This window comes from Rhinopithecus roxellana, chromosome 2 (assembly GCF_007565055.1).
Source record: "Rhinopithecus roxellana isolate Shanxi Qingling chromosome 2, ASM756505v1, whole genome shotgun sequence".
NCBI lineage: Eukaryota > Metazoa > Chordata > Mammalia > Primates > Cercopithecidae > Rhinopithecus > Rhinopithecus roxellana.
In genome coordinates, this window is record NC_044550.1 from 48,045,255 (window position 1) to 48,069,845 (window position 24,591).

At 40.3% G+C, this 24,591-nt stretch overlaps 1 protein-coding gene across 7 annotated transcripts in view; it reads right to left on the bottom strand.

Moving 5' to 3' along the window:
• Positions 1-24,591, bottom strand: part of AFF1 (AF4/FMR2 family member 1) — a 211,342-nt gene that overhangs the window by 37,454 nt on the left and 149,297 nt on the right. For 4 of the 7 annotated variants that reach the window (XM_010383132.2, XM_010383135.2, XM_030915929.1 and 1 more), the window contains 4 exons: positions 21,970-22,014; positions 16,052-16,138; positions 14,311-14,347; positions 10,407-10,461 (listed from right to left, as the gene is read on the bottom strand). In XM_010383132.2, the coding sequence (XP_010381434.1) occupies positions 10,407-10,461; positions 14,311-14,347; positions 16,052-16,138; positions 21,970-22,014 (224 nt within the window). The remainder of the gene's footprint in view (positions 1-10,406; positions 10,462-14,310; positions 14,348-16,051; positions 16,139-21,969; positions 22,015-24,591) is intronic. The other 3 variants (XM_010383134.2, XM_030915927.1, XM_030915925.1) reach the window with 3 other exon arrangements.

Sequence of the window (24,591 nt, forward strand, 5' to 3'; positions counted from 1 at the left end):
GAAAGCAGGCATGGTTACTTTGGAAATCCTGGTAAAAATCACTATATTTTCTAATGAAAATGAATAAAACTTGGCTGTTTTGTAAATGACCGCCTACATGAGGTGGTAACTCTGCCAAGAAACAACTTTCATAAATGTACTAAAAACATACTGGGATAAGTTTCTAAATAAAATGAAAACTGTCAGCAACTTGTAAATGTAGGTCTTGCACAATATTTATCTAACAGAAGCTAAATTCATATTTTTATTTCTTTTTGAGACACGGTCTCACTCTGTTACCCAGGTGTGGTCTTGGCTTACTGCAACCTCTGCCTCCTGGGCTCAAGCAACCCTTCTGCCTCAGCCTCCCGAATAGTTGGGACTACAGGCGCATGCCACCATGCCCAGCTAATTTTTGTGTTTTTGTAGAGATGAGGTCTTACTATGCTGCTCAGGCTGGTCTAGAACACCTGGGCTCAAGTGGTCTGCCCACCTCAGCCTCCCAAACTGCTGGAATTACAGGCGTGAGCCACTGTGCACAGCTAAATTCGTATTTTTTCAAGGCTAGAAAATACAGCCTTCAGTCATAGGACTTGCCAGTTAGCAACATAATGGTATACAAGAAATAGTCACTCAACAGGTTTATTGCTAAATGGTGGCTTGGCTGGGATATACACAAACAAAAGATAAAAGAAGTATCTTTGAAATAAATGTAAAGGCCGGGCGCGGTGGCTCAAGCCTGTAATCCCAGCACTTTGGGAGGCCGAGACGGGCGGATCACGAGGTCAGGAGATTGAGACCATCCTGGCTAACACGGTGAAACCCCGTCTCTACTAAAAATACAAAAAATTAGCCGGCCGAGGTGGCCGGTGCCTGTGGTCCCAGCTACTCGGGAGGCTGAGGCAGGAGAATGGCGTGAACCTGGGAGGCGGAGGTTGCAGTGAGCTGAGATCCAGCCACTGCACTCCAGCCTGGGCGACAGAGCAAGACTCCGTCTCAAAAAAAAAAAAAAAAAAAAAAAAGGAAATAAATGTAAAGTATAATACAACCAGAAAAATATCTGGCGAAGTGTATTCAATATTAGCCACCAACCACAACAAAACAAAAAATGGACCTCTTTCTTAGTTACTAGGTTTGTTTTGAATAAAACTGATTTGCCTTAATTCTTGTAACATCAACGATCATGTAATCCAACCACACTTCCTGTTTTGAGCACAGGATTACAGATTCTGTAACTTTCTCTTCTAGCTACTAAACATCTAACTTCCAAGAACATACTCTTCTAAAGTAAGGCAGAAAGTTAGAGAAAGTTCTGACTTTTGGCTCCACTTCCTCTTCAGGATAAACAGGTACCACGAAAATGCTGTCCCAGATTCTAAAAATCTTCCCCACAGAGAATTACGTAGATAGTAACAAAATAAGCCCGCAGGTATAAAACCTGTTCCGAACCTGAAGAGTAGGGACTGTGATCTCTGAAGGAAGATTGCAAAAGCTATCTCCAAAGAGACACTCAGAAGTGATAAAACCAGCATGGTCAAACAAAATCTCTCCTCCCTCATTTGGGATGTATTGGGATTTATACATAAAGTCTTTTACTTAATAAAAATTTGTGAGTATAATTTATTTGATAAAGAATAAACATATCTCACATGAGAATCAGCAGATCTGTGTATTACTAGTGTCTGCTGGCACAGCCAAGAGTAACCACAAAATATTTCAGAAAGCATGATGATTTACTGTATCACCAGAGGTGGGTATCTCAACATAAACTAGCATGCTATTACTGGAGGAGAAAATGGCACAAGAAAAAAAAATTTTTTTAAAGTTTTTGATTAAAAAACATGTACGACATCTACTTTAAGTTACAAGTTGTTAACTAAGTTATGCTAATATAAAAAAATAATCATGAATACCATTATGATTTTTTTTCAAACAGAAAATCCGAAGACAAGTTTGATGACAGGTGAAGGATTTTTAGACATAAGGACAAATTTTAAAGGAATTCAAATTTCTTTTAAATTTAAGAGGCTAAGGTCCTCCGCCTGTCTCACACACTATATTTGAAGCCAAGGACGTACTATATGTGAAGAATCAGCCCTTGAATGTGAAGAATGAGGAGATGAACTACAGCACACCTAGGTGAGCACCTCTGTCCCCACAGCAAGAGAAGCCAAATCTCTTGGACCCAGTCTCAGCCATAGCAATAAAGCCTGGGTCAAGAGAACAGAAAGCTCAATGGATATGCTTCTTCTTTCTCACCTGTAAGTTTTTTTGAATTAGGATCAAATCATTTTCACCTTTATATTCTGTCTAGAAACTGGTAGGTATCCTAAAAAAGCAGGCTGAATAGGACCCCTTTGTTGAATAAGTAATAGTATCATGTAGCTGTGCCCACTATGTGATCAGAACAGACACTGCCTATATTACGATTCTGTGTGGTGGCTTTTGACCATCCCTTCACATTCTAAGGATGAGGAAAACAGCCACCTGACATGCCCAAGATCATGAAGCTGGCACATGCTGGGGCTGGGATGCAATCTATCCCATCTGATACAAGATCCCCTTGTTCTGGCCAATGGATAACACAATGATTAGAAAACCCAACTGATGTAATTAAATCTAAGTTCCAGAACCCACCAAGAGGAAGACTTTGATTTAAAATAAAACTACTTTCCTATTGGAACTCAATATGCTATGCTTCCCTTATGAAGATAAATTAACTTTAAACCTCATATACTTTAACTGGTCAAATAACAAATTTCATTCCCAAACGCAAAGTCAAGGAAGTTATTTCAAAACATACAAAACCGTATTATCTACTTTTATAGTGTTCAAAAGAAGCCAAATTGCTCAGGTAAAGCAACTCTTTAAACTACATGTAGATTTAATCACATTTTACATTTGGTTAGGTAAACTTTTTGCTTACAGGTAACAAACAATTCTCAAAACGCTTTGTACAAATGCATTTTTCAGGCAGCTGTTCTAGCAAAGCTTAAAGAGCCACATACAGGTTCTGGCAGGCATGCTGCAGTGAGTCAACCCAATTGCTACTGTGTGAATACATAAAGTCACCATTTCTTTTCAATTTCTTAGTACTGGGCTTGCCCGAAGCTTTCACTGCCAATATTTTGTAACATCTCAATTCAGATCCAAAAAGTATTTACATAGCCTTATTTCTTGGCTTAACATTTCTTATGATCATTTTGAGAAAGAGCAAGTGAAGTCAAGCTCATAGCAGTTATTTAAAATCAGTAAGTCACAACCATGGCATCAGGTGTGCTAAAAATAATAAGAAAAGTAACACTTTTCAGGAACCACTAACAAGTATGTGAGAATGTGTAAACTTACAGAATCTCACAGATCTAAAACTGATCCGGGGATAGGATAGGGCAATGGCACACAAAGCAGGAGAAAGAGGCTGGGCTCCAGAGCACAGCCAGAATCCCAGATTTTTTTTTTTTTTTTTTTTTTAATTTGAGACAAAGTCTCACTCTGTCACCCATGCTGGAGTGCAGTGGTACCATTATGGCTCACTGCAACCTATGCGCCATCCAGGTTCAAGTGACCCTCCCACTTAAGCCTCCTGAGTAGCTGGGACTACAGGTTTGTCCCACCATGCTCGGCATTTTTTTAAGAATTTTTTTGTAGAGACGAGGTCTTACTATATGCACAGGCTGGTCTCAAACTCCCAGGCTCAAGCAGTCCTCTCGTCTCAGTCTCCCAAAGTGTTGGGATTACAGGTGTGAGCCACCGTGCCTGGCCCTAGAATCCTGGCATTTTCAAAGCAATCAGGCTCTAATTCCTTTTTTGATGTATGGCAGAAATAAGGACTGCCCATGCGTTCTAAGAGACGATGGGAGGTTACAAATTACGAAGCAGGCTAAACAAAGAATAGATGAAAAAGTGAAAAGGCAGATATCCGGCAGTTGTGACACAACATATAACAGGAACTCTCCAAATGGTGACAATAGTTATAAGGCAGAATTCAAGTTCACGGAGAAACTTTCCACAGGAATTATGGGATAACAAGATAGAGGGGAAACTGACTCTACATGATTAACTCTAGTGAAAGACGTTAATGTTTGATATGATAAAAATGGTTGCTGGAGTCATAAAAGATTATTTAAACTCCATGGATGAAGTGAAGATTATCTGATGTCAAATAAGGAAATGAGAAAAATCACAAGAGTATAAATGAGGGAAAATCTGAAGTTAAATCAGTAAGATTAAATCAGTATGACAAGGTACAAGAATTATATACTTTCAACTAGAAACAAGATCTAGAATATTATTTAAATCATGTCTATTAAATACTGTGCATAGGTATTCAATCAAGTTTATCGTGTAATATCTTTCCTTCTGCATTTATTCTGAGCACTTACTATGTGCCAGGCACTGCTCTAGACCCTATGGTTAAAACTCTGAGCCAAGGCCGGGCGCGGTGGCTCAAGCCTGTAATCCCAGCACTTTGGGAGGCCGAGACGGGCAGATCACGAGGTCAGGAGATCAAGACCATCCTGGCTAACACTGTGAAACCCCGTCTCTACTAAAAAATACAAAAAACTAGCTGGGCGAGGTGGCGGGTGCCTGTAGTCCCAGCTACTCGGGAGGCTGAGGCAGGAGAATGGCATAAACCCGGGAGGCGGAGCTTGCAGTGAGCTGAGATCCCGCCACTGCACTCCAGCCCAGGCGACAGAGCGCTCAAAAAAAAAAAAAAAAAAAAAAAAAGTCTGAGCCAAAAAATGTCCCCACTGGTCTAGAGGAGGAAGACAACTAAAATACACCATTTCTCAATGGGTAACAAGCCTGTGGAGGGAAAAGGATGAAAGAGAAAAGATGGCTAGAGGTCACTCTTTTATACAGGGTAGTTAGGGAAAACTACTGATAAAGGCCACCCCAGGTCAGAGCTGAAAGGAGGGAGACAGCACAATGCAAGTCTTGTGGAGAGAGTCATCAGAACACCAAAACGAGCAGGGAGACCAAGGCTGCCAGAATGGAAAGTGGACGTGTGCGTCGGGGAGAAGCTGTGGCAGGGGGTAGGTTTTGGAGGTTCTTGGAGGCCTTTGCTGGGGGGTGAAGGAGGCAGGAAAGTGAATATGCTTGTGAAAGTGGACCACACCTTGTTGTTTTAATAGCCCAGCATCCCACAGAAAGGGTAAAATACACAAACTACCCTTAAGGCTAAGATTCCTAGTGAATTAAAATATATTTTATTCAATCTTTCAATCTAGTTTAAATTAGCCTAGGGTCACCTGTTGTAGTAAATTAGCAGTTATAATGTAAAATGACACTTAAAGGGACCCTTAAGGGCTCCCCAAAAACCAGGTTTTATATATGCAAAAGAGATTTTTCAAAGTAATCACTTAAAAAAAAAAAAATGACTCCCTAAGGTTTTCAAAAGCTTTCAAAGCCTACAGCGTAATCTGTTAAGCCCCTTTCAAGGTGGCAAATAGTCTCTGCCTTTCTCTTATCAAATGTCACCCTCTCTGGGCCCCTCTTTTCCCTGAAGTATAACTACTATCCAAAGAACTCATCTCAATCCTGTCACTGTCACATCCCTTGTTCTGTGTTATATGCCATCTACAGTTTGTTACAAAATGTGGAAGACAAGGATTTCGTCTTATTGACCACAGTTTCTCCAAGTACCTAAAGCAGCACCAAGCACAAAGCATGTGGGGCCGGGCACGGTGGCTCACTCCTGTAATCCAAGCACTTTGGGAGGCTAAGGTGGACGGAGCCCAGGAGTTCAAGACAAGCCTAGGCCAAATGGCAAAACCCCGTCTCTACTAAAAATACGAAAACTAGCCAGGTACGGTGGTGTGTGCCTGTAGTACCAGCTACTCAAGAGGCTAAGGTAGGAGGATCGCTTGACCCCAGAAGGCGGAGGTTGCAATGAGCCAAGGTCACCCCACTGCACACCAGCCTGGGTGACAGAATGAGACCCTGTCTCAAAAAAGGAAAAGAAAAAGTGAGATGAACACTTAGTGAAAAAAAATTTTTAATTAATAAATGTTCTACGATGCTGAAGGCTTAATGCAGATCTACAAATGTACAAATAACCAGCACAAATGTTTGTTCCCTGTTTTTGAGAAGTGGAAGAACTGTGAATAAGAGATGTAGATATTACTTCAATGTCAAGTTCTAAGCTTTACATGTGGGGCAGATTTCTACTACTTCCATAATATTTATCACCAAACTGTACTTTCAGTTAGACCTGCCATTTAAATATCCAGGTTCAAACAGTATAAGCTAACATTTGAAAACAAGAGGAAAAATTTAATTTCCTTAGGCTAAGCATGATTTAAATATTCTACAAGTAAAGCATGTCTTCAGACTTAATTCTAGTACATTTCAGCTGACACTACTTATGTCCTGATGTGACAATTTTATATTACAATAAACAGAAGGAATCTTCCTTATTCACCAAAATATTTAAAAGCCAACAATGTTTTGAGTAAAAGCTGAAAACTCGGGCTCATTTGAAAAGGTATCAGACTCATCCCAGCCTTTATTAACTTAGCACCAGTCTTTCTCATCCAACTTGAGGGACAATCCCAATCTCAGCCTTCACATTCAGATATTTGCCTCACTTCAAAAGAAACTTTCCACATAAGTAATAAATATTTCAAATTGCTATAATGACTAATTTCTGTCTCTTACTTTTAGTGTTGATTTCAGAGGCCAAAAACAAGAAAAATAATGGAGGGTACCTTTTTGTAAGGACTTGGCAATTTGGGGGTAGGGGAAGAAACAAGTTAGCTAGAATATCCAAATAAATTGCTTTTTAGTTTCTAAAATATTAACACGTTTGTCCTCTTTCAGAGGTTGACAAATGCAGACACCGGTAAACTAAATCTGGCCGCACGGAAAGAGAATTGTCCACAATTATATATGAAGGTCACAATTACTGAAAATAAATACTTTGTACTTTGTCCTCAGCACTTCACAGATCTAAGCCTTGGAAAGGAAGAGGATTCCAAAACCAAGAGCCCTTAAACAAATACACCCTCTCTTAAACTTAGGGGCAAATTGCACTAACATCCTAGCTAATCAGTTACCTACAGAACGTTACAGAAGGAATTCATTATTTGAGAAATAACTACAGCTTAAACTACAGTGAGAAATATATGCTAAACCATTACATTTAATTTCACACCTACATCCTTCTATCATGTTGCTACCCCCTACCCATATCTGAGTTAATACAGACCACTCGCAAGCTTATCCTTTGCTACTGGACCTCTCTTTTTATCCTCTTATATGTCCTATTCCACTTGTATAAGGATTCCCAAGTCCTCATAACTCTGAAAGAAAAAGCATTAAGACCTAGATTGATTTTTTAAATCAAAGCATAAATGACCCCGTAATTAATAATTTTTTTCGACATTCAAAATGTATTAGAATATCTCCCTACCACTCTATGTGCCACTCAAATAGTTTAACTGCATGTCATAGAACCCTAATGCTGACAATAGATCAAATCAACCTGCGAACACTAAGAGATTTGCCATACAAAATCTGAAACAATGACGGCAATTTGCAAATTAATTGGGACACCACTTTCTTCTAATCTCCATTAAAAGTGAGTTCATAAAAGCCATTCCTTTTTCCCAACGGTACATTTCATTTTGGCATTTATCAATACCACCACGTCCATCCCCCACATAATCACCAAGTCCACACAACCCTCATTATCTACTCGGCCTCAGTATCACTTCTCTTCCATGTTACTCTTGCCTCTCCTCCCTTCCACTAGGTCCTACTTCTACCCTTCTATAAATCTATTAGGATCATCACAAATATTCTTTCCTAGATAATTTTATATGTAGCAAATTAATAGTTTTTATAAAGCAAACACAACGTGTCACAAGATATACTTGTTAGCAACTTTCAGGCACTTCTGATTTGAGTGGTTGAACACTGCTATCAAGAAAACCACTCATTTCACTGAGCAGCTTCATCACAGGAATGGTCTGTCTCTGAAAGTCTGAAAGCTGATGGAAATTGGAGTGGTAGGGTGTGACTTTTGCCTGCTCAGTCTGAGGCTACCTCTCAGGCAGACCCAGCTGCCTTTCTTCCTCTACCCACAGGCCAGAGATGCGGTCCCTTCCCCACTTTGGTGCAATTGCTCCACCCATTCTACTCCTGGAAGAGCAACCCCAATCTATGCTTACAGTCAATTGGGATACCCAGGCTATCCCTGGGTGTACTGGGATACGTCCCTTCCTGGCTGCCCCAAAGACAACGGTCAGGGCCTTTTATGGTCTACAGGGCTTGACAACCAACCATCACAAAGAAATACCCGGTGTAAAACCCTACAGAGGGTTACAGAGGTTCTACAGAATTCTTACAGTTGTGGTCCCTGATCTGCAGATTCTACTCCTTACCAGCCATCAACTGGTTTAACAAACCTCCTCCTTCCTCAAATGTAATCCATGTCAGTGAGTCTAGAGTCTTAGAATTTAGCACCCAGTAAAATTTCCAAAAAGATAAAGGGACTGTGGTGGTGTGTGTTGGCAATCCAGCTACTCAGGAAGCTGCGGCAGGAGGATCACTTGAGTCCAGCAGTTTTAAGACAAGCCTGGGCAGCATAGTGAGACCCTGTCTCTAAAAATATGTTAAAACATAAATTAGTAAAATTTTAAAAAAAAGAAAAGAAAAGGTGAAAGAAAAGGGAAGAGGAGCTGGGCATCACAGTAGCCTGTGCCTATAGTCCTAGCTACTCAGGAGGCTGAGGCAGGAGAATTACTTGAGCCCAGAAGTTTGAGGCTGCAGTGTGCTATTTGGGCTTGTGAAGAGCCACTCCACTCCAACCTAGGCAACAAAGCAACCTTATCTCCAAAAAGAAAAAGATAAAGAAAAAGATAAAAAGAGGCTAAGTGTGGAAGCTGATATCTGTAATCTCAGCACTAGGACTGCTTTAGCCCAGGAGTTAAGAGACCAGCCTGGGCAACACAGGGAGATCCCACCTCTTAAAAAAAAAAAATAGCTGGGTGTGTCCCTGTAGTCTGTAGTCCTCTGTACTCCAGCCTGGGTGACAGAGCAAGACCCTGTCTCAAAAAAAAAAAAAAAAAAAAAAGGGAATAACTAATAAAAGATAACATTTTACTCTCCCAGCAAAAGGCATTAAAAACAACAAAAAAACTCATCATCTACCAGAACCACAAATAAAATACATTCTTACCACATGCACAAAACCCATCTTTCAGACCAAAAAAACACCCCTTCTTGTTCCTTTTCCCCTCCCTCATTCAGCCATGGTGAAATGAAAACAAAGTACACTAACGAATAGGCACTTGGGAAACACTTAACCCAGACCCACATTTAGTCATGGCAAGGAGATAAAATAACCTCTCCAGCTCAATATATAGTTTTTTAAATAACCCATCGCAATCCCCACCTTCCAAAATACATGGAACAAATATTGTGCCTAAAACTAAAGGAAAGCTGGAGCTTAAACTCCTGGGCCACCTCAAATCCTGAGACCAGCAACACAGAGTTAGTGACAGATCAGACACTGAAGGAAGACCTCCTCACTTAGTTCCTATGACCACCTCCACCTCTTGTCATATGAAAGTAAAGAAGTAACAGTTCAACACCATCAAGAAATGACAAATTGGGTCAAAATGCCAGTTAAAAAATTTTTAATATGCAGTGTAAAATGTTCCAAAAACCCAAAAGATATCTGGACTTACTGGCCTTAATAAAGAACAGCTGGGCAATAAGATTAGCTCTTTATTAGTAAATTAGGCCAAAAATGGGTGGAAAATCTTCAATTGTGCACATCCCCCAAAACTTGTTTCCAACAGCTAACACTATTTAAGACTGACATCTTAAGAGCCAAGGCCTTCTATTTCCACAGTTAATATGTAAGTAATGGCCCAAAAACCTTTTTTCCCCTCAAGAAGACCCTTTAGCAAACTCTCCAATGGTACACAGACCCTCAACAGGGGAACTTAATCCAAATATTAGGCCAGGCACAGTGGCTCACGCCTATAATCCCAACACTTTGGGAGGTTGAGGGAGGCAGATCACTTGAGGTCAGGAGTTCGAGACCAGTCTGGCCAATACGGTGAAACCCTCTCTCTACTAAAAATACAAAGATTAGTCGGGCATGGTGGTGGGCACCTGTAGTCCCAACTACTCGGGAAGCTGATGCATGAGAATCGCTTGAGCCCGGAAGGCGGAGACTGCAGTGAGCCGAGATCACGCCACTGCACTCTCACCTGGGCAACAGAGTTAAGACCTCATCTCAAACAAATAAGCAAAAAAAATTAATGTGGGCCCTTTCTTCCCTTTACAATGCAGCAGTATCTTATTAATGTCATTATATAAAAGCAGAAAAGAAAAATCTAAGCAATGCATTTATATGAGACATTACAATTTCATACTATACATTTTTAATACACAAAAAGCATTTTACTTACGATGACGTTCCTTGCTGAGAATTTGGGTGGGTTTTTGAAGATGTATCATATTGTTCTGTGGGGGAGAGAAACATTATCAGAGCAGCACAATGACACATTTACGAGATCGTTAGTTGTAAGTTATGTTCAGCCCCACTTTTTACCTAAACTCACCGCACTTGGTACAATCTTACCATTATAAGATGACATTTATGTTACTTCTAGAGAGAAGGCTTGTTCAGAATCCAAAAGCTCTCAATAGGCCAAAAATACCTTGAAAAGCATTGCTTGCAGCACAACCTACCTATGATGCCAGGAACTTTCCTATGCGTGGGAAGACCTCCCTGTCCTTGACAGGGGTGGAGGCCCACATGGAAGCACTCCAGCAGGGCTGTGCTCCCAGTGCCCTGGCCACCATGTGACTTTACACAGATATCAGTGATCTGTTATCACTCTCTTTCGACAGCCCTGTCCTAGGTGCTCTCCATCCCACTTGTCCCTTCATTATTCAACTCCCCACCTGCAATTCATTCATTCAGCAGCTCTTTATAGACTGCTTCATAGATACCAACATGTTTAAGCCATTTGGCCCCGTCCTGAAAGAGCTCACAGTTGACTGAAGGACATGAAACGGGTCCATAAATATCTGTAATCCAAGGCAGTGTGAGATTAAGTACACAAGTCAATTACAAAAACTAAATGTCCTGGGAATCCACAGAATGGTTGTTCTCTTGGTAATACCAAAGAAGGCAAATTAAAGAAAGAACAAAATGAATTGTGTCACAAAGGACAGCCAAGATTCTGGCAGAGTGATGCTGGCAAAAGGGAAGGCGGGAGCAAACACGAAGAAGAGGGTCTGAGTTTGGAAAGGGCAGAGCTGAGGTGCAGAATCTGTGCTGGACAGCACTGAAACATTCGGAAGCAGATTTCAGAGGGCTCTGAAGGCCAGGATGGGAAGTTATGACTGTATTTGCTGGGCTATGAGACACATCAATGATCTAAACAGGAACATGACACAGTGATTCCTCAGAAGGATTTTTCTGGTAGTGCTACCTAGGATAACTTAGAAGGGAGCAGGAAATGTTACGTGTGGAGGCAGCTGCATTCGTCTAGACATGAGGTAATAGGGACCTGAAACAGAATTGGAAGTGAAAAAGAAACATGAGTACCTTTTAGGCAGGGCTGAATGACATTTCCCACAAATGTCATGTGGAGACCCTTGCATATTTGCAATTAGTCACTTTACCCTCATGGTGGCAGCAGCTCTTATATGATATTTTCAAATGGCCACCCCTCTGTCTAGAAACCTAGGACCAAGATTCCAAATGAGAGGGGCAGAGGCCCCTCCTCTTCAGACCATTCACAGGGACTCCACACGATCATCGTGACTGGGTTCTAAATTCCACAGGGTCTGGTTATGTTTTGCAATTATGGACATATAACACTAGGGCATCCAAGTAAAATCCCCCCACATCCCCTCTCCAGAGACTCTAAAACCTATGTACCACTACCATAAGATCAGTGTTGAAGAAATCAGAGTTGACTTGCTGAGCATACTTTAAGAAATTTGTGTCTTCTCTTCACTGAAAGCTATATCCATCCATTCCCCACCATCCTCTTCATCCAACATGCAACAAACTAGATCCCTCTTTTTCAGGTCACATTCTCACAAAGTTAAATAAGGCTCCCAGGACTAGCAGAAGAAAGTGACAGCAGCATAAAAGATGTGGGGGTAAACAGCTGGTGAGCCAGGACCTCCAGGAGACCCATCAATGTTGGACAACTTCTCATCAGAGTAACAAGGAATTGGCCCACAGTACTGCACAGGGCAAGAGGATGATCCATCCCTGGCCAAGAAAGTGCTTACCAGTTCATCTTCAACTATGTTTTGCTAAAAGGGGAAATCAAATAGTTTAATGGACTAAACGTTCTTTCTAAACCATGAGTTAGCAAGAAAACAAACCACGAGCAACCCCGTGGAAGGCATACCACCTGCATGACCAGCGGCCCAAGCAGGCCGAAGGTGGGGGTGGAGTGGTGCATAGCAATCCCAACCACAGCTGAGGTGGTGTTCTGCCTTCAGACCGGTGCACACTCCACTGGTCTGGGCTAGATGCCGAGATGTTGAGAAAAGAGATTTCCCAATCTTCCCAAGGAGTCATCCATTTCAGTTAATTTTACCTAGCTATTCATACAATACTCTAGCAATATGGTCAGGTTTATTTATCTGCATTTTGGGGAAAATTGAGTCATGATTTCTTTGCAAGATCTTATTCAGTATCTCTAGAGCAGGGAACAGCAAATTTTATCGGCCAGACAATAAATATTTTAGGTTTTTTGTGCTATAATTTATAGAATAATAGATGAAATGGGTGTAGTTATGTCCCAATAAAACTTTATTTACAAAAATTAGCTGCAGGGCAGATTTAACCCTCAGGCTGTAGTTTCCTCACCTCTGTTCTAGAGAAAGGATATTCTATTTCTTGCTTTTCTAATATTTTTGCCCCTCTCCTCATATCCTTGCAATTCAAACAATAGCATAAAAAAATTAAGTGAGGGAAAAGAATGAGGTGCGCAAATTTGAAGGAAAAATGCATCTCTATAAGCTCTCCTCTCCTAACATGCATATATACCTCTACACCCAACTTTTGGTTTCCCCATCATTTGAAGACTAATACTTCACAACTTTGGCAATTACCACATCCTGATGCATGTTATCACCACCTATGAAAGTGTCTTATTCCCCATCCCCTCCTTTTCTTTTCTTTCTGAGATGGAGTCTTACTCTGCTGGCCAGGCCAAAGCACAGGGGTGCAATCTCAGCTCACGGCAACCACGCCATTAGGCCCGGACTCCTTAACCATATTTTGATAAACTAAATGATAACAAATACTCTAGTCAATTTTATTTACTTTTCTATTAAATTACATGAGATAGGGTCTTACTGTACTGCCCAAGGTGGTCTCAAACTCCTGAGTTCAAGCGATCCTCCTGCCTCAGCCTCCCGAGCAGCTGGGACTACAGGTGCACACCACCACATCCAGCTTATCCTAGTCATTTCTGTAAAGCCTGACCTGCCTTACAAATACCACATAAAGAATTTATTGATTTGAGGGATTACTACTGAAGAGAAAGGCTGGATCCACTTAGTGTTCTTCTATTTCCCTCTGAGTTCTCAAGTATTTACAATCCACGAAAAGGGACTGAAAAAGAATTACACGACAAACAAGCATAGTGGAGCTAGACAAACTGTATGTCATATTCCTTATAAAAATTTCTTAGTTTTGCTTTTTAAAATACAAGAATCACACACTCCAATCTATTGTTGTATACGATTCCTAGCTCTGAGAGTCACATTTGGTACAGCTACTATGTGTCAGTAATACCATATTATATTTGTTTAGTATTTCACTAAAACATCTTTATTAACTCTTTGTGACAATCTTATTTTTGTTTTTGTTTGTTTGAGACAGGGTCTGCTCTGTCTCCCAGGCTGGAGCGCAGTGGCGCAATCTTGGCTCACTGCAACCTCTACCGTCTAGGCTCAAGTGATCCTCCCACCTCAGTCTCCCAAGTAGCTGGGACCACAGGCACATGACACCAAGCCCAGGTAATTTTTGTATTTTTGTAGAGACAGGGTTTCACCACGTTGCCCAGGTGAACTCCTGGGTCTTGAACTCCTGGGCTCAAGCGATCCACCTGCCTTGGCCTCGCAAAGTGCTAGAATTACAGGCATGAGCCACCGCGCCTGGCCAACAATTTTAAATTTCACATAAAGAATAGTTTTGTATTTGTTCTCCTTTACTATTCTTTCAAAATAAGAAGGCCTCATCTCTGTTGGGGCATTTTTTACTAACGTTTTTATGTTAAACAGTAAAAGCTATGCTTTGTTCTCCAATCCAATAAGCATTTCAAATTTACTTACTTTGGTTTTGGGTTACAGAACTGATGTGCTGAGAGTCCTAGAAGGAAAAATAAAAATATCTAATTATTAAAAGATTAAGGCTTATAAAGTTAAAGGGAAAACTGTAGAGCTTTTAGTATTAAAAGGATAGTCTTATGAAACTTTCAACTATCTAGAACAATGGAAACAGTGTAGAGAATATCCATACCACCCATTACAGATTCTGTAATTATTTCATTATACGACTTGCAGCTATCCATGTATGCAAACTTCTTCCACGCATAAGCTGAAAACATTGATTAACCTAATTTTAGCTTTCATTGCTTCTCTTTTTTCCTAGAGTTTCGTTTTCCTTTGTTGTTGCACAAAGATATTTTTACAGAGCTTAGTGCTTTAATTTAAAACAAGCAATAATTAGTCACTTTTTTTTTTTTTTTTTTTTTTGAGACAGAGTCTCGCTTTGTCACCCAGGCTGGAGTGCAGTGGTGCAATCTCGGCTCACTGCAACCTCTGCCTCCCTGGTTCAAGCGATTCTCCTTCCTCAGCCCCCCCAGTAGCTGGGACTACAGGCGCCCGCCACCATGCCCGGCTAATTTTTTATTTTTAGTACAGACGGGGTTTCACCATGTTGGCCAGGATGGTTTTGCTCTCCTGACCACGTGATCCACCTGCCTCGGCCTCCCAAAGTGCTGGGATTACAGGCCTGAGCCACCACGCCCAGCCCATGAGTCACCTTTTAAAAATTATTAGAAAATAAGTAAATATATAAAGTAGCAAATTTGAGTTTTTGTAGATAGAACCTTTTTTTTTTTTTGGTGGTAGAGAGACAGGGTCTTACTCTGTCATCCAGACTGGAGTGCAGTGGCTCAATTACAGCTCACTGCAGCCTCAACCTCCTGGGCTCAAGTGATTCTTCCACCTCAGTCTCCCAAGTAGCCGGAACTACAGGTGCATGCCACCACGCCTGGCTAGTTTTTGTATTTTTTGGAGAGACCAGCCACATTGCCCAGGCTGGTCTTGTACTCCTGGACAAGTGATCCACCCACCTCGGCCTGCCAGAGTGCTGGGAATACAGGCATAAGCCACCACGCCCGGTCTAGAACTTCTTTTCACAACAGTATCATGGAAAGGAATAGCTCTCCCACTCTCTCCATTTTTGTATTATATATATAAAACAATGCACATGCATATCAGATTGAAGAAAACACAGATCTGAAGGTGCTACTTCTACATTTTGAAGGTTATCCAAAAGTATGAGCCAAAAAAAGGAAAATGGCAGTGTTTTAACTGCACTGTTCATAAATACTGTAACAGAAACACAAGTCAGCAGTTTATTTGCTTGTTATTAAACCAGCACTAGTGTAACTGATCACATTAAACTCAAGAAAATGTAGGGTGTGTGAGACATGTAAGATGTATGTGCATATGTGTATATCTAATTCTGAACGAGAAATCACACACTCAATTTCCCTGCCCCTCTGTTTTCCCATCTTTAAAGTAAGGATTCTCAAATGAGAGAATGTATTGGAAAGTCCTGAATGCTTTTTATAAATTACAAAGCTTTATGAAAATCCAAGATGTTCTTACTAAGTTGGAGAATATTTGAAAGCATTCTGAAGCACTGTAGAAGCTAAATTAATCATAATTTTAACCTCATTTCCAAAGATTTGAACAAGTAATACTTTATCAATATGCCTCACAGCAATGCCTTATGCTTTTCACTAAGGTGGATGCAGTGCCTGCCATACTTTTAAGGAATTACCTTTGTGGGGAAAGGAAACTTGGATGGCTCAGCTGTACTAGGCGTATGTATTGCTGTCAAAGGAGGAGGCCATGAGTGGGTCATTTCCTGGAAAGATATTTGGAAAGGGAAGAAAAAGTAAATTAAAAATAGAACATTCATTGCTACTTAACAGTTTCAACTTAATGTAGATTGGATTGATCGTAAATGGAAAGTACAATCTTAAAAGTTATTTCATGTACTTTAAAAAAAAAAAAAAAAACCATTTCAGTGGGCTATGTTGAAAAGTTGAAGCTCTCCAACATACAAAACTAAAAAACATCAGTTTGTAGAAGACAATCAAGGTATGGAATGTGAATGAATTTAACACCCTGAATATTTATCAAGCACATAAACTGTATGTAACAGGTACTGCCAGAGCTTGTGGAGCTGCGAAGACTATAGGTGACAGGTTGGGCTGGAAAAGCACTCTCTCCTCAATGCATTCTTTCTCCCTCAGCTTCTTTATTGCATTTCCTGGTATTATTTCAGTTCAAAGGAGGAAGAACTTTCCTGTTTGACTTAAGCAAACAAGTAATTCAGGTCACTTGTTCCACTTGGGAGAGTTTTAATGGATTTGACCCTTCCCTGATACACACTATTAGCAAGTAAGAACTTTTTTAAAGGAGAAGAGCCTAAAATTACCTTTATTTTCCATTGAGAAGCTAAATTTTTACTATTTTCTGGTTGAAGGAAAGATTTCTAAAACTTACAATTGATATACGTATCTTGACACGAATTCTTCTAAACACATTCACAAATTTTACTTCGCTAAAAATACTTGTGGAAAACAGGTATGTCAGAAAAAAGATGTGTCAAATTGCAAATGTGTGTGCACACACACACACACTTTTCTAAAAGGCCAAAACGGCACTGGAGATCATTAACTACAACCCCAACATCTTACAGATTGAAAAAAAACTGAGGTCCAAAATGACTGAGTCAAGGTACCCCAGGAAGTCGAAGGCGGTTCCCACGTGTAAGACCTGCCCAGCAAACCGGCTTAATACTTGACATGAGGCTGGGTGCAGTGGCTCACACCTGTAACCCCAGCTTTGGGAGGCCAAGGCAGGTGGATCACCTGAGGTCGGGAGTTCAAGACCAGCCTGACCAACATGGAAAAACCCCGTATCTACTAAAAATAAAATTAGCTGGGCTCGGTGGCGCATGTCTGTAATCCTAGCTACTCGGGAGGCTGAGGTTGCGGTGAGCTGAGATTGTGCCACTCCAGCCTAGGCAACAAGAGTGAAACTCCATCTCAAAACACATACATACATACATACATACATACATACATACATACATACAAACAAACAAACAAAAATGATGGTGGTGCATGCCTATAATCCCAGCTACTTGGGAGGCTGAGGCAGGAGAATGGCTTGAAACTGGCAGGTTGAGGTTGCAGTGAGTTGGGATTGCACCATTGCACTCCAGCCTGGGTGACAGGGTGAGACTCCATCTCAACAACTACAAAAAATCGACATGCAACTCTACCAGCAATCTGCGACCCCACAGCATGCTATATTACCCCGCCTGTATAACACATGATGTATTCTAACACCTCATTCTAAGTCCTGGCTAACCTATCTCCACAAAAATGCCATTTGATCCTTGCAACAGCTGGAGATGGCACTCTAGCAAATACTTCCACTTCTAACCTATGTGCAGGTCTCCCCTTGCCCTTGCCCACTGCAGCTCTGTGGGTTACCACAGCCTCAGGAGAGACAGCAGTGACTTCGCACAGTGACAAGTAACATAAGTGATGTTGGCTTACTTAATTTTTGTTAAAAGTGAAATCGTGCCCTTATTTACTGACTGGTCATGTGCTTGGTTCAGGACACAACAGGAGATCTTTCCTAAAATATACTGGAAAGAATAATGGCTACAGCCAAAGACCCAGATTGCAATCCTAACTCCAATCCTTACCAATGTCAGCCATGTAAGTCATCTGAACCTTAAGCCTCAATGTTCACTAAGAGGTAAACTAGAATCACTTATTTTCAAAGTATTCTAAGAGTACTATGTACGGTACTCAAATGAATAGTGCACAGAAGGCACTTAATAAATTAAAAACATTACAACTTTTAATTAAAAGTCCAGTTTTAAAAGAATTTCAATACTGCACCAAAGAGAGCTTCCTGCTGTTTTATGTATTTGATACTTTAAGGCACAGTACCATTATAATGTTACAATACAAAAACATGTAATAATTAATTGAGAAGGTATCTGAAAACATCGCTCTTATTATGTTTTTCAATAATTTATTTGGAATCTCAATGGTATCTATGACTTTTAGTCACCAATTATTCCTAAACATCCATTGTACTATCAATGCTTAAGGCTGTCCCAGCTATTAAATTAGGCAGTTGGAAAGTACATAAATTCTTTCAAACCCTAAGTGGTTCCCTGGTAGTCCGAAAGCATTTATATACTTCCCTACATACCTAGCTTACTAGAGGGACTTAAGAGAATTGAGGCCATTATTAAGGAGAAGAGGCTGTCCAGAAAGACTCACAAGGCCTTGATTTCACTTCCTATGTTAACAATGACTTGTCACACGAACAGACACAAATCACTGGGACCTACATCAGCCCTGGCCCTCCAGGCCCCACAGCTACTGTCTTCTCCTCCTTGCTCATTCTGCTCCGGAGACACTGTCTAGTTCTAATTGCTCCTCTAATACACCAACTTGATACTACCTCAAGGCTTTTCCACCAATTCTTACCTCTGCCTGGCCCTCTGTTTACCGGCCTGTTGCATTATTCATAGCACCATCAAGACCCGACACTATATATTTCTCTTCCCTACTCTGACCTCTATGAGAGCAAGCACTCTGTCTTATTCACTACAACATCCTAGTGCCGTGGAGGCTTAATAAGTATTTGTTGAACAAATGAATGAACATACAAAGAGTGCTACCACTCATTGTACTAGCATCATGGAAATGCTACACTGAGGTAATGCCTACTAGTACCACATTAATTCCCCCAAGATGCTATGGAGGCCAGGCTTGCCTGTAAGTAGAAAATCTGAGGTGTCTCCATGCACACATCAAGGGCATGTTGCCCTTCTGGACCCTAGTGCATGACCATTCCCTGAAAACTAACAGTGGCTATCTGCTATCTTCTTACTCCATTAGCCTGCTGGAGTTACGGGCTACCGCTTCCCTTCATTACAACACTTCCCCCTTAAATACTGACCCCAGAGAACCAAACATTATTTTCTATGATTGATTTTCTCTGTTAGGAAACTATTTACTGTCTCTATCACCCATCAGAAAGATTTGTGTGTGCATTCCTGGCAATCTTAATAAATTGCTGGTACAAGATGAGAACGGGAACTGGGACACAAAGCAAAGTAGTATCTGGATCAGCATCAAGAGTGAGAGCTGGAATGGACCCTGGAGATCATCCACTAGCTCAGGGCCTTCATTTTACCAATGAGGAAACCAAAGCCCAGCAGGGACAAAGAACTTAACTGAGGTCACAGAAGAGAAGGGGCAGCCTCCAATATGAAAAGGTCTATGACCTGTTCAGTCCTGGACATCCTTCTGTTTGCTTTCCTAAGTTATGATTTCCAAAACATAAATGGGCACGATTTATGCATTAACCACTCACTCTCAAGCATTTCTAGGTAAGGAAGAATTCACTAATGTGATGTTGGGTGAGAAGGGAAGGAGGATGGATGGATTCATTGCATTAAAAATGCTTGTCTGATGCTGTAGTATCACCATCCCTAAATAAAGGATGTGACATGTCTTATATTAACACACACCAAAACCTAAGAGAAGCATCTGACATATGCAGAAAACAAACCTGCACTATTGCACTTACTTCTGAAATAACGATAGAACAAATAACGCACAGTTTCAGAGGAAATGCCAAGGCCATAGTTTATAATTAAGTCCCTTGGTATGTTTATGACTTACCATACCAACAAATTTCAGAAATAGAAAAGGAAAAGGATGACACAAAAATGTAATCAAGGTAACTTATTTAATCTTACATGCTGGTTGACAAAAATCCCTCAACTGTTAGCAGTTCAAAGTATGTTTCTCAGCCAGGCATGATGGCTCACACCTGTAATCCCAACACTTTGGAGGGCTGAGGCACGTGGATCACTCGAGGTCAGGCATTGAGACCAGCCTGGCCAACGTGGTGAAACACCGTCTCTACTAAAAATACAAAAACTAGTAGGGCGTGGTGGCACACACCTGTAATCCCAGCTACTTGGGTGGCTGAGGCAGAAGAATCGCTTGAACCCAGGAGGCGGAGGTTGCAGTGGCCGAGATCACGCCCAGCCTGGGTGACAGAGAGAGACTCTGTCTCAAAAAAAAAAAAAAAAAAAAAAGCATGTTTCTCTAGAGGTTGTTTCTTTCTCAGAAAACCCTAACTACAAAATAGGACAAAAGACTGTAAAACAAAAACAAGTTGTTTTCCAAACAACTGGTTAGACACTACTAGTGTCAAAAATTTCACAAGTGAGGAAATAACCAATAAACTTAATTACTGGTTTTAGCACCACTATCACTTAATACTTTAAAATGAAAAGTTAAAAAACTAAAATTGGGCAAACATGTATTTTGAGAAAAAAATGAGCAGTAGCGATTCAAATTAAAAGTCACATTTGTTATATACATCTCTCCTACTAATTAAAAAAAAGAAGAAAAAAGTCAGAAACCCTACAGTAAAAGACAAGAATATAATTAAAATTGGCCTAGAAGCAAATTAAAAGCCACAGAAGAGGGATAAAAAATACACAAAATCCTCAGTTTTTATGATTACTGTACCTGAGTGTTAAAATTAAGCTCTGGGTTTCCAGGAAATTAAAGGCAAAATGGGAAACATTATATATAATTCTTCTCTGATAAAAAGAAAGAACACCAGTCCATGAGGAAAATTAACATTTTTCCCCTGGAATTAAATTCTAGAAGGAATTTGTCATCCTTGCACAAGAAAAATTGAACAAGTGGGTAATGTATTCAATGACATATTTGTGGAAGCACAAATGTTCGTGGCATAGTTTCAATACACAAGAGCAAAAACTAACCCTTCGAGGTAAGTCTAAAGACCATTTACTTCCCACTATTTTTCTTTTTATTCCTTTAAAATTTCATGGTCTTACTGAAGAACAGGCCATACGTATGAGGCCATAGGTATTAGGTATCACATACAGAACGCCAAGAGGTATAAATCAAGCACTGTTTAACCACTGGTGCCTCCCACACCACATCAATACAGGAAGTTTCCTCTCTGGGAAGTGAGCAACTCTCCTGGGCCTTTACGGACAACCAGAAAATCTTATGAGAGATGCCATAAAAATCTGATCCAAATGCCTTATAGTTTGTAGACTTCAATTTAATTAATAAAATTTGGTAGAGAATTCAATTACATTCCAAGACTACTTCTGTCACTATTCTGGTTTATTTTTGCCTTTGGAGATGTAAGTGGGGAAGAAATGGTTAAAAGGGGTTTGGGAACAGCAACTGTTCTTTATTTATTTATTTATTTATTTAGGAGACATAGTCTCACTCTGTTGCCCAGGCTGGAATGCAGTGGCACAATCTCAGTTCACTGCAAGCTCCACCTCTAGAGTTCAACTGATTCTCCTGAATCAGCCTCCTGAGTAGCTGGGACTACAGGCATGTGCCACCAATCCCGGCTAATTTTTTGTATTTTTTCTTTTAGTAGATATGGGGTTTTGCCATGTTGTCCAGGCTGGTCGCAAACTTCTGAGCTCAAGCAATCTGCTTGCCTTGGCCTCCCAAAGTCCTAGGATTACAGGCATGAGTCACCACACCCAGCCAATGGTAACTGTTCTTTAAAGTGAACGTAAATGGATGTACACCTACCTACTTAAATATTTCTTCCAATGAGAAAGAGTAACAGTGAACTCACCTTCAGAATCTCTTCAACACAATGGACTTCATTGGAGTAGGTCTGCTGAAAGTGAAAAGCAAAAAATAAAAGGTTAGCAAACAAGAGTCAAGAGTGATGGTACTGGTGGACGATCTTATTAATGCAGCAATACTCATCTCAAGGCTTACCTTCTACTAGCTAAGTATTAAGAACTTTACATTTGAAGCCTGGGCAACATGGTGAAAACCCATTTTTACCAAAAGCAATACAAAAATTAGTCATGCATGGTGGTGTACACCTGTGGTCCCAGCTACTCAGGAGGCTAAGGCAGGAGGATCACTTGAGCCAGGGAGGTGGAGGCTGCAGTGAGCCAAGACCATGCCACTGTACTCTGGCTGTATATATATATAAAAAACAATAACAACTTCACATTTGGGTGAAATAAGACCAGAAAGATTAATCTAACTTAATCTTGTGGGGAAACACAGTAATGATGGAGACAAAGGCAGACTAACTGTTGACCCTCAGGTCAGAAGTTTCTAAAATTTCTTTATTAAAGAAAACTGGTATATTAGTAAACCTAGGGAATAACAGATGTACAAAATAAGATTAGAATAGGTGCCGCAGTCAGCTACCTCATAGCAACAGCTAACCAATAAGCCACACTAAATGAAGACAAAGATGATGATCATCTGAACACGTTAGTGGGTCCAAAGTAAGCAGGCCTAAGTCCAATCAAGGATAGCTCTTCATTATTTTATATTCTAGCCTGCCAAAATTCATTTCAAAGTTAAAAATATCTCTACTTAAAGTCAGCATTTCACCTTATACATACATGCATACATACACACACACATGCACACAAATTTTTTTTTAGAGAAAGACTGGAAGGGTAGAGGAGATTAATCATTGTCTTAGAGGAAAGATTTACTATTTCTACCTCTTCCTTATACGTGGCTAAACAAATAATGATTACTCACCACCAGACAGTGCCTAGGGAGTGACATTTTACAGTCTACATATTTTTAAGAGCAAAGAAAGTGGGCAAAGTTAAATTAAAATCAATACTTTTTCTGAACTAGAGACATGGAACATGGTTTTCAATGGAATAGCAACTTGTTCTGTGTCAATTCATGAGCCAGGCATCATGGGCACAGTACGGCAAGTACTATACAACATACAGCTTTCCCATTACTGCCACTGCTATGCATAAAGCTCTGCTCTTTTTGGTCCATTTAATACAATACCTACCACGCAGCTAGAGAACAGATGGCAAGGGATTCTTTCCTGTTCTTGGTTCTAATTTAAGTGTACTTTAAAATAGTACTGATTACTAATTTGCAATCTAGGGTTTATTAATCTACCATTTCCCTCATTCCAATTCGCTCCATGGATGAAGAAACAGGAACAAATAGAGCATACAAACATTCACACCATCCTGTAATGGAATCTAATGGACATGTCAAAATTCAGATTTAGGCCGGGCATGGTGGCTCACACCTGTAATCCCAGCACTTTGGGAGGCCAAGGCGGGCAGACTACCCAAGCCCTGGCATCTGAGAGCAGCCTGGGCATCATGGCGAAACCCCATCTCTACCAAAAACACAAAAATTAGCCAGTCTCATATAACCCAATTTCAAAATAGATAAAAATTAAAAAATAAAATTTAAAAGTTAAAAAAAAAATTCAGACGCAGTCTGTTTTTAAAACACGTAAATTTCCTGGAAAGAGTCTTAATAAAATGTTGGCAGCTTGTTATTACCAAGGTAGGGCCAGGAAGTCAGGTACAACCAAAGAGAATCAAGGGGGTCCCTTACATCTGGCAGGATCCACTGACTCATCTCCAGCATTACGCATGCCAACAACCAGGCCTTTTTGTTTTCAAAACCATTAAGAAACACCTACAAACTGGACTAAACATTTGTGCTCTATTTTAGCACAAACGTAAGATACAGAAATGCTGTTTTCACATGAGGGTAAAATGTAATTGTATTCTATTTCAATTTTTTACATGGATCATTAGAAAAAAATAACAATTAAAAGTTAAAGGTGAATCAACAGAACAAGCACAAGACTATGCTGAGTCTGGAAAAAATATTCCCCTCATCCTACATGTTGCTGGAATGAGACTAAGAATCCAATCAAAATACTTGGCAACCAATAAAAAGTAGTGAAGCACATTTTAAAAGAAGGCAAAAAAGATTTGTCCGTTGTTTCCAACACAATGAGTTCAAAAAGCCGCACCCTTCAAGAGACTGAAAGACTTCTGATCTTCATAATTACTCAAGCAGTCAACACTTTGCCAAGATGTTTCATGTCACCGAAATATTCATTTTTTTTTCCCCAAGAGTTTTGTTATGTGGGATGAACCAGGACTGAAGAAATTTTGACAGCTTATTTTAGATTAGCAACATTTACCTTATCCAGATACGATAGTCACCATTTAACCCATTTAAAATTCTAAATAAGGTCTTAGATTCAAGCATCAGTTGGTTAATTTACTGTTAATCTTCCTGTCAAGTCCATTATGGGAGTGAAGGTGTTTCAAAGGGGGAGAGGGATTTCATTCCAAATATATGAGGGCATATCATATTTAGGGATATCCACAAAGCACTGTTTCCAATGGCAAGTAATTGGAAATGAGCAAATTCCAAACAACAG